This window comes from Haliotis rufescens, unplaced genomic scaffold (genome assembly GCF_023055435.1).
Source record: "Haliotis rufescens isolate VD_foot unplaced genomic scaffold, xgHalRufe1.0.p SCAF_1, whole genome shotgun sequence".
NCBI classification, from domain to species: Eukaryota; Metazoa; Mollusca; class Gastropoda; order Lepetellida; family Haliotidae; genus Haliotis; species Haliotis rufescens.
The window spans coordinates 67,025,653-67,036,464 of NW_025963779.1; the positions used below are offsets into that span (position 1 = coordinate 67,025,653).

At 37.2% G+C, this 10,812-nt stretch overlaps 1 protein-coding gene across 7 annotated transcripts; it reads left to right on the forward strand.

Moving 5' to 3' along the window:
• Window positions 1-1,316: 1,316 nt before the first annotated feature.
• LOC124134107 (baculoviral IAP repeat-containing protein 7-like) lies at window positions 1,317-9,096 on the forward strand. Of its 7 annotated transcripts, none has more exons than XM_048399874.1 (3): window positions 1,317-1,624; window positions 5,068-5,120; window positions 6,975-9,096. In XM_048399874.1, exons 2-3 carry the CDS (start codon window positions 5,098-5,100, stop codon window positions 7,993-7,995), a joined length of 1,044 nt encoding a protein of 347 aa, XP_048255831.1. In that variant the 5' UTR covers window positions 1,317-1,624; window positions 5,068-5,097; the 3' UTR covers window positions 7,996-9,096. The 7 variants fall into 7 exon arrangements, with proteins under 7 accessions (XP_048255831.1, XP_048255821.1, XP_048255815.1 ...); XM_048399864.1 differs by having other exon boundaries at window positions 5,068-5,076; XM_046498761.2 differs by lacking the exon at window positions 1,317-1,624 and adding an exon at window positions 4,091-4,387.
• Window positions 9,097-10,812: the final 1,716 nt, after the last annotated feature.

Below are 10,812 nucleotides of genomic sequence, written 5' to 3' on the forward strand. Positions count from 1 at the left end.
AGACTTACTTTTGTATGCATTTCTAGATTATTATTTTTCATAAAATAAATATATTCCACGGCCATGGTCGAGGACTAGTTAAAAGTCTGCCTGGCCCTTACACTGCTATTTCGCATATTGTCAGATGTCCCCCACACCGACACAATGATACAAAGCAAAGCGTGTTTGCATTTTCACCGGCCACCTTCCGCCATTTTGGACTCACTTTGCAAAGTACACGGTTTATAGGTTTTTCAACCGCCAACTGAATAAAGTAATACTTTTTGTTTGTTTGTTGTTTAAAGCCGCACTCAGGAATATTCCAGCGGTCTGTAAATAATGGAGTCTGGATTAACTGTTTCATGAGAATGTGTTTATGAATCATTGATTGAACTAAATAGACAAAATACAACCAAACCTGTTGTCTGTGCTTTGTGCTGAATGAAATGTTTTGTCAGGAATGTTAGTGTTATGAGAGTGAAGAACGGGGTGTGAATTAAACGTTGTTTTGTCCTATATATATTTAAATTCATAAGAAAGCATCCCATTGTATTCATAATCTGCAGTGTATACATTTTGTACAACAATATAGTATGAATCAGGCCGTTTTGAGAAATGAAATATTACTCAGTTTTGTGATGTTGAATTTGAATCATAACATTTGCTTGAAAATAGAGTAACATATTGTATATAAATTAAAAAGTGACCCGCACAATTATTATAGGATAGATTCAATCCTAATCTTTAAATTGCATGTGACAACAAATGTGGGGAATTTCCCATTGTGCTAATAATAACTACAGCTCAGGGAAATAGCCCCTGCCGGTATGAAGGTCAACTACACCCGGGGTTATCGCTTGGCTTGGCTCACGTGATGCGAATATTTGAAAATTGTATTCAAAATTATTCTGAAGCAAATGGACAGTGACAACAGTATCTTCTTCCAATCGTGCATTTAATGTTACGCGATGAATAACGTGAATGATATCTCATTGGAAACAAACCTTGTTTGTTTGTTGTTTAACGCCGCACTCAACAATATTCCAGCTATGTGACGGTGGTGCGTAAATAATCGAGTCCGGGCCAGACAGTCCATTGACTGACATCATGGGCATCGACGTACGTAATATGCATACGATTACATGCATAAACCGAGTCAACGAGCCTGACCACCTGATCCGGTCAGTCACCTCTTACGACAAGCATTGGTTGCTGATGACCAATTCTAACCCGAATCTTCACGTTAACTGTTGAACTGTTTGAATGTTGTGTAACTAAATATAGAATTTAAATTTCTGTTTATGACTCTGTGTGCATTCAAATTGCATATATTCACCGAAGCGTTGATATGCATACGCTGTATTTATTTGTCGTAACAGTTCAAATATGCTCAAGACAATTGTACTCTGATCCTGACTCTGGTTGTACTTGCTTTGTAGTTACTGAATGGATGATAGCAAGCAATAGTACCTGTTTAAACATGTTATGCACGGGCATTCCCAATCACATTCAAATCAACTTCCAACTCATCTCGGGAAGTCCGCCACGTGATCAGGATTTCATACAAGAAGTCCAAGGTCACCCGCACCACAACGTTTTATTTCCCCAATGCAGCAAAGCGAATGTGTAGGACTTTTGCAGTAAGGTAATCACATATCTTAGTTGTTGTTTTGTTGAAATTCTTTAACAATGCATTTGTGCACACATTGATCCATCCGTTGATGGCGTTACGAATGCACAGCTTAGCCACGACTCTTTATCAGCAACTCTGCACCTCAACGGTATCTATCGGCTAAACATTTTGAACGCCCTTGCAAACATGTAGTTCCTATGCTTGATCAGTGCATTTACACATATAGACGACCCTTGAAGATCCGGGGTAGAATTGGTCTTCAGCAACCTATGCTTGCCGTAAAAGGAGACTATGCTTGTCGTAAAAGGCGACTAACGGGTTCGGGTGGCCAGGCTCGCTGACTTGGATTATGCATATCATCGTATCTCAATTGCGTGGATCGATGCTCATGTTATCAATCAGTAGATTGTCTGGTCCAGACTCGATTATTTAGAGATCGCCGTCATATAGCTGGAATATTGCTGAGTGCGGCGTTAAACAACAAACAAGTGAATAAATAAAACACACATATATATATATATATATTTATACACTGGTCGCATTCATGAAATATGCACCCGTGTGCTAAAACGCATGCTATGAGAGCGAGTGAGTGTTGTGTTACATCACAATCAGCAATATTATAGATATATCAATATTATAAATAGAACAGTGGTTGATACGCCCTCAGGGCATAAAGCCAACCAATCATCCAGCTCATTCATTGTAACAATCCAAATCACATTTGTCGGCTCCTATGACAAGCACACCCAACTGAAGGCAATGCCCTACACACAAGGAACATGATACTATTAGTTATGGTGTCTTTAGTTGCCGTATACGGTGTCATATTAGTTTAATGGAAAATGTTTTTCTGCTAACCTAATATGACACCGTACACGGCAACTAAAGACACCATAACGAATTTATTATGCGGAAAAGTTTCCACTTTTTGGTATCTTTGTCGCACATGTCATGTCAAAATAGAAACTTGACACTTACAACCGATATAAACGAATGGACCAGTACATATGTTTCCGGTACAACGCTTTAATGTTAACACAAACGTTAACAAAGGAATATATAATGCACTAAATGTGAAGGTTTAAAGTATAATAGCTAAAATTGATAGAATTATCATAAAAATGCCCGCATGTAAACAGAAAGGAGTCCGCTTTCCCCTAACGACGGGCTGCTATATATTCTATTGCTATTGTTTCTTGTTTGTGGCGTCCCCCACCGTGATATTGCTGGAATATTGCTGGATATTGCTGGAAGCGGCGTAACGGTCACAAATTTCAGGCGAACATGAGGTACTGGAGTCCCGGAATCCCTGCGGGGCTCAGGATTTCAATACAGAAGGAAGTTGGAAGCTATTGGATTAATAATTTATAATATCCATGAACACTTTGAAACCTGGGAATTCTGATACCCAGTACATTTTCTATCACTTCTGAAGATTGAAATTGAACTATAAGTAAGATGGCACGCAGTATGAAAAAAGGAAGATATTTGTATATATGAAACGTAAACACCCGAAAATCATCAGCCTCGATTATCTGCTCAAACAGATTAGGTTCGACGTAAAAGGTATTTAGTGGTGGGAAGTATATGAATGGATCACTGAAAATCAGTGATGGCAGTGTAAGTGTCTGTTGTTGACAGATTCAGATTCATTTATTTACAAAAACAAACACCCAAGGTGGCACAAGATTACAATTTTAATTCACATGAAATACATACTGGTATATAATGCATTGCATATTTCAAATAACATCAGGATGAAGGGATTTAGAACTCATTTATTAATATGGTGGTATATTTACAGAAGTTTCCCAAGTGTTTAGAGCTGCTGAAGGAAAATAGTCTTGCCAAATGTGTTTTCGGGAACGTATTAGAAGAATATCCAGGGATGTATATTCCCATTTAAATATATAATGGTACTCATCAACAACTGCAGGGAAGTAAATATGTGGCACGTTCGATATTCTCTCAGACTAGCGATTTGTTTCCATCTTAGGGTTTCTATCCGAAATCTATGATTACAAGTTCTGAATTTTTAATAGAGGAATATGCATCTATATTCGCCAAAAATCATGAAGTTTTGGGTACTATTCATAAGTCTTGTTGCCATTAAAAAAACCTTAAGTGGTCATTTCTCAGTGACTTAGACATTACCATATCCCCATAATTTGCAGCCATATAGGAAAATCGATGGAACCAATACATGGAAGGCTTTGAGACATTTCCTGACAAACCTTCGATTGCACTCAAGAGAAACCGGTTCCCATGAAGCTTCATACCTGTTATTGGAATCACTTCAAGTTTATTTTTACTGTATACAAATTTTACCTTTTACCTTCAAATATAACAATTTTACTCTTATAATGTTGACTGATAATTTTCATATGCATATGAAATCTTCCCCGTTACATAGATCTAGAAATAAACGTCGGATGCCAGTATATATTTTTATCAGAATTTCGGATGCCCGTGGTATTACACTCTTGGAAACGGACTGTGTTATATGTAAGTCTGTAACAGATGAAATCGACTCCGCTCTGGATACACGCGTCATTGTACTGCATGTGCGCTATATGCAAGCTCACGTCACCTTTCTGGGAAGTCTATTCACATATCAAGACATCGATTCGGCGAAAATGAAAGTGAAAGTTAGAAAGATCTGCCCACTGGTACTGTCGTCTCCATACTCTACAGGTTCCTGAATTTGCCGCTTACATTCATGCAATATCCAAATATATGACATGTATGCATAGCACGGGGGCGAATAATAAGGTAACTAAAACAAGCTATCTTGAATCATATCAGAGGGGTTTGTATGAGGTATGACCCGTTTCCGTTTTTGCTACATCTAAATTAACACTATGCCATTACATGTATATGTTACAGTCTATGTGTTAAATTACTGAAATGTTCATTTTACAATTATTTTTCCTTTTATTACATAGTGATAACGAATTCCAAATATTTTCATACTCTATTTCATCACCCAGTGACTGAAAATGACAAGAATGAAAGAAAACTCTAAAATTAGACGAATGTGATAACATAGTAACCCAATGGGTTGCAGTGGATTTCTTAAATATGAACATATAAGTATAAGGGGTTATGTGTGGGGATTGAATGCATCAGTTAAATTTCCCCATTTCGCGTTGAAGCGATGTATTGATTCTTCTGGCAAAAAACTCTTCGAAGTGATTAATATTTGTTATAAACTTGGAGGAGTAGGGCTTTAACCCTTTTATACTCATAACATAAATGTATCTTTTTGCTGCTATCACAATAGGATTTAGAAAGTTCTTATTAAGTTCTCCAAAAGGAACTTCTTTGTTAGTAAATTGAACAATATGTCCTTGTACATTACTTGAGAATTGTTTTAAATCTTGCAAAAAGTTGTTGACAATTGTGCATTCCAGATAAACATGGTATTTATTTTTTCTTTTGCTATTCCACAGAATGAGCAGGTATCGTTGTCGGCGAGTTTCATGTTCAACAATTCTCTTTTAGTGTAAGGATTCTATCCATATTGCCTTAGTTTTAACGATATTTATTTTTAGTCCATACATTTTGTAAAACTTGTATAACGTGCTTATGGCTTCGTTAAGGGAGGCATCAGTGCCGATTAGAAATAATTCAGTATCGTCGGCAAACTGTCCTTGTTTATGTTCTGTGTATTTTAAGGTAATATAAATTGTTATTGTCCTTTTCACAGTAACTCATAATATCTCAGCTACAAATACAAATGAATAGGGTGAAAGTGGATCTCCTTGTCAACAGTCCATTTTGTTTTCAAAAAACGTTGATAGGTGTCCATTTTGTATAATACAAGAAGTGGCACTTGAAATAAGAATTCTGACCCATATTGGAATATTTTTATTGAATCCAATTTTTTCAAACACCAACATTATTTAACGCTTGGAAACTGAATCGAATGCTTTTTCAAAGTCTACTAATAGTAATAAACCTAGCTTCTTTTGCCTTTTCGTTTCTAACAAAATATCATACAATAGCCTAACATTTTCACTTATGTATCTACCAGGAATATATCCGGTCTGATTATCATGAATTCTACATTTAGAGTTTGTTTAATTCTATTTATTATGCAAGCACTTATCTTGTACAAAGTATTTAATAACTATACTGGTCTCCAGTTTGTCAGCAGGCGTCTGTTTCTATTGGGCTTCGGGATACATGTAATAACTCCTCTGTTCATGGTTATCGTCATATACTTAGTTTAAAAAGCTCCTTTCATGTATCTATATATCCATATTTTCAGGTCTTTCTAGGCCTCTTATTTTTTTTTATAAGTTTGTGCTATTCCATTCAATTCTAATTCCTTTTCCAATTCATCCAAGATATCCTAGCATAATTGCCAACGTGAAACTTTCAGTCATTTTACACATTGACTGATTTTACACATTGTAACACATACACATATACACACATACAGATAATTTAATAACGCTGCAGTGTGTGGTGTCTGTACTCCTGTGTTTAAGAGAAATATGCTTATGATAGACCATCTGCATCAGGAAACACGATATCGATTAAATGTACGGCTTTCCTTATTAATGCCTAATCCTTTATTTATATCACTGTGACTACCATTATTCTTCACCTATATCAAGAAAGGTGTTTTTTGACAGACAGACAGTTTTATTTAGTATATGGCCTTTGGACCATAATAATTCGTATACAGAATAATATTGACCAACGCAATGTACTAGGATTAGTAGATACAATTAATCATATATAGGTGTAAACAACGTGAATATGTATTTTAAATGTAATGTTTTCCTCTAAGGGGACAATCTGAACAAAGTCTTTCATCAAAGCATATGTCATGGGATCTTCCAGTATTTACAGCCAGAAGAGGCATAAAATCATTCAAATAACTTTCAATATTTAAAAAGGAATTTGACTTGTTTATAAGAATATAAATGTTGATAGATTGTTGACTTCACTGCACAAGGTTTGTTGTAGATTAATTTGTCAAAATGGCTGTGTTTGAATATAGATAAAAAAAACAACAACCTAAAGTTGAATAGAATATTCTTAATGTGTGTGGCCAAGGTGGCCCTGCCAGAACCATCCAATGCAGTTAACACTAATATGGCACTAGTATATGGCACTGATATGGAAGTCAATCTGGGCGAAGGTGTATTAACCGGCACAAGTATTTAACACCTCTTGTAATGAAAGTTAATGTCAGAGGAGCTCTACCACATTTTTGCCAACTCGTTTGCAAAACGATTTACACATTTTAATTTCTTAAAGAATTGTAGTTTTATGTCACTATATATGTCCCCGCATCATCGACATGACAATCGTTATACATATTTAACATTACTGTTTTTGGTAGGAATTTTGAATACAAGAACAAGCAAATGGAAGGGACGAAACATGCACGACATGTGAAGGCTAAGGGACATGAAACAGAGCCAAAACATCCGGGATACGAACTTCTTAAAACTCGTCTTGACTCCTTCGTTGATTGGCCGAGAAGATATGTGCCCAAAACTCCCGAGGAGTTGGCAGCAGCTGGCTTCTTTTACATCGGGTCAGCTGACCGGGTCACGTGTTTCCAGTGTGGGATAACTCTGAGAGACTGGGAGGAAGAACATGATCCTGTGGCCGAACATCAGAGATACTCGGAACACTGTCAGTTCATCAACAAGACAGACCTGAACCAACTCGGAGTTGCAACTAGGAAGCCTGAACTGGCACAAGGAGTTTCCCCGATTGAGGCCTCAAGTAACCAGAACACCAGAGCGTTGACGGGACAAGTTACAGCGGCCACCCACATAGAATCCGCAACAGAAGGACACGTCGGAGAGAAAGAAACAGATGACGCTAAGATGGGCGGGGCGGGTTCAGATAACCAAAACCGGAACTCCAACAACGCATGCGCATCTGCAGGAGCACATCACGAAGACGTAAAGAGTGGATCTGCAAAAGAGGAGAGCTGGGCGTCCTCATTGGTCAAACCGTTAGCAGCTAACGAGGAAATGACATGCCCAATAAATAATGTTACACAAATGTTTAATGATAGCGTGTCATTGGAATCCGAAGAAAGGGAATGTATGACCAAACAAGGCGTCAGTCAAACATCCGAACATACATGTAGTTACATAGCTCGTGGTTTGCCCCGTGAGAAGAGATCAGGACAAACAACCGTCACTGCTTTGTCTAGTCCTGTTAAAACTGAAAACAGGAAGCTGCGCGCGCAGGTCACATGTCGACTGTGTCAAACAGCGGAAGTTAGCGTTGTATTTCTTCCGTGCGGCCACCTTGTAACGTGCGCCACCTGCGCTGAACGTGTGGACACGTGTCCAATGTGTGCTAAAATAATAGCTGGAACAGTAAAAGCGTTCATGGCATAGTTCGTATATTCAATAATTTACTCTTAATGCATAAGATGTTAAATGTATAGTGCCATTTTACACAATATTATGCCCTATAGCATAACATCCTCAATTATCTGCATGCTAATATGATAAATATCTTTGACCGATTCGCCACACATAGCTCTGCTTCGGAAGTGACCTCATCAGCTTCATCTCTTGTGTCTCTAACTTAGCACAGGATTTCTCTCGCACGTGAGAGATACATGATTGGACGACTAATTTAGCGTCGTATTATTCCAATCAGGCTCAAAACGAAAGCAATGACAGCGGATTGTTCCAGGGTACTTATCATAATATCATGCAGATATTATACACTGGATAATCGAGGATGATATCATGTGTCTTTGCATAAGAACTTCACCTGTATGTTTTAAATTCGTTATCATCATAGTATCCTGGACTTTCTATACATTACCTTATATTCACCGCCCGTTGCGACCTTCCATTAGCATCTCGTTCCTGTGATAGGTGCACCGCAGTAACTGTCAGAGTCACCCGTGTCTGTAGTGAATGGATGCATAGTCATGCGTGTTGTTGTTATAGTAATGTACACTGCCGGACAAAAGAAAGGATATACACACATGTTCGATGATGGCTCAAAATGAAAAGAACCCCAACCAAATCAATAAATTGAAATTCGATGGTGAGTCTTGATCCGGGTATCAAAGTTGTGTTTTGTACCTTGAGGTTGCCGTGTTTTGGCGGCTGGTTTCAGCTTGAGATATCGGTAACGTTGTGATAAAGTGTGTAATATTTTGGTCAAATCAAAGTTTTAAGTGTACGCTTTCTTTTGCCCGGCCGTTAATGTTTAATGTTCCATAATCAAGACGGAACATATCTTTTCTCTGCTGTTGTTATAGAATACTAGAAATAATGTTATTTAAATGCAGAAAATGTTGTGAGGACAAGGCAAGCTTCATCGTTGAAGAAACCATAAGAAACAATTACGGCTGTTGAAGCAAATATCAATGTTGGAGATTTCACGTGAGACAATAACAGCCGTGGCAACTAATGTCATCAACCTTAAATTTATCATGATAGACAATGACAGTCGTGGCAGCGAATATCAACTTTAAAGATATCATATGAGATAAAGGCAGCCTTTGCAACTAATATCACCTTTAATATATCATATAAGACGATGACAATCGTGGCAGCTAATATCAACTATTAATATATCATGTAAGACAATGACAGTCGTGGCAGCTAATATCAACTTTAATGATATCATATGAGATAATGACAGACGTGGCAGCTAATATCACCTTTTAATATATCATATAAGACGATGACAGTCGTGGCAGCCAATATCAACTTTAATGATATCATATGAGATAATGACAGTCGTGACAACTAATATCAATTATTAATATAGCATGTCAGATAATGACAATCATCGAAACTAATATGAACCATAAATATATCATATAAGACAATGACAGTCGTGGCAGCTAATATCATCAACCTTAAATTTATCATGTGAGACAATGACAGCCATGGAAGCTGATATCAACTTTAAAGGTATCATGTGAGGCAACCATTATAGCGTGGCAGGTGAGGCATCACACAAGACGTATTGTCTGTTATAGCACAGTTCTTCATAAGGCAGCAAATGCTAACTGCCAGTAACGTCACCTATAAAGCAGTTTGTTTAAGCGTCACCAGAGATCATGTCAAACAATCTTGACAAGGCTGCATGTATATACACAGTGGGGATATTATATGAGGTATCAACTATATTAACATCGTTACGTATACATTTGGCGTCTTATCAACCCGATAAGACAACATATATTGCTATATGACAGTGTAATTTATTGTTAAACAATCTTGAAATTGCATTACTGTATAATATTGTCTCTGTTAAGATTCAGTGGAAGTTCATAACATTGTGTTTTAATAATAATTAGTTCTTAGGGAACGTATTACTATCTCATGTAAGCAGTGGTGTGGAAGTTTTCGAAGTGTACTGTGATGCTTTAGGAGCCAAATGTAATCTGGAATCTTACAGAACAGCTGGAGACTAATCAAGCGCGGTATTTAAACTATATAAGTGGGCAGAGCATACCTCTCTCATGTCACATTACAAGACCCGCGGTTGTGTGAAGATCATGTTTTCATCCTGAGCATCCACCCAAGGCCTATTTTGGAAGCTTGACCACTGTTGCTGCTGGGTGAATATAATTATCACTGACTTTATTACTATAACCACTGCTTCTAACTGCCTCCCAAAAATGTTACTGCTAATGTTTTTTATACTGTCATTACAATTGTACTGCCTTTGACTTTTTTCTTCCCTTCTATTGTGTGCTGTAATTGCAATTACTTTGCAGTAATGTGTAAACCTAGGTAATGTTATAATACAATTGGTTTCACGCCGAATTCTTTTGCATATATATTTCCGGGTTTATTTTGAATACTTGGGATATATATGAGGTATGGGCCGTTATAACATTACTATAAAGCATTATGAATCAACATTGGACATCTCAACAATGCATAACATATGCACTTTGGATACATATTATACATTGGCTGTTAAGGCAGCAGATATAAGCACTGGGCATAATAGGATCACTGATTGTCATATCTATAGTAGTATAATCCGTATGTAAACTGTCGGCCAGAAATGAAAGTATACACTTGAAAAAAACTGGATTTGACCAACCGAATACAAACGTTATCAAAACGTTACTTGGCTGAAAACATTCGCCGAAACACTGCACCCAACAACCCAAACAAACACCCAAAACAAGTACTAATTTATATATATATATTTTGTATATATTATTC

Bases quoted from the DNA above. Each gene is read 5' to 3' on its own strand.
- LOC124134107 (XM_046498761.2), top strand. From the start codon at position 4,352: ATGACATGTATGCATAGCACGGGGGCGAATAATAAG. The intron at 4,388-5,067 runs GTAACTAAAACA...GCTATTCCACAG, and splicing joins GCACGGGGGCGAATAATAAG to AATGAGCAGGTATCGTTGTC. The intron at 5,121-6,974 runs GTAAGGATTCTA...TGTTTTTGGTAG, and splicing joins TTCAACAATTCTCTTTTAGT to GAATTTTGAATACAAGAACA.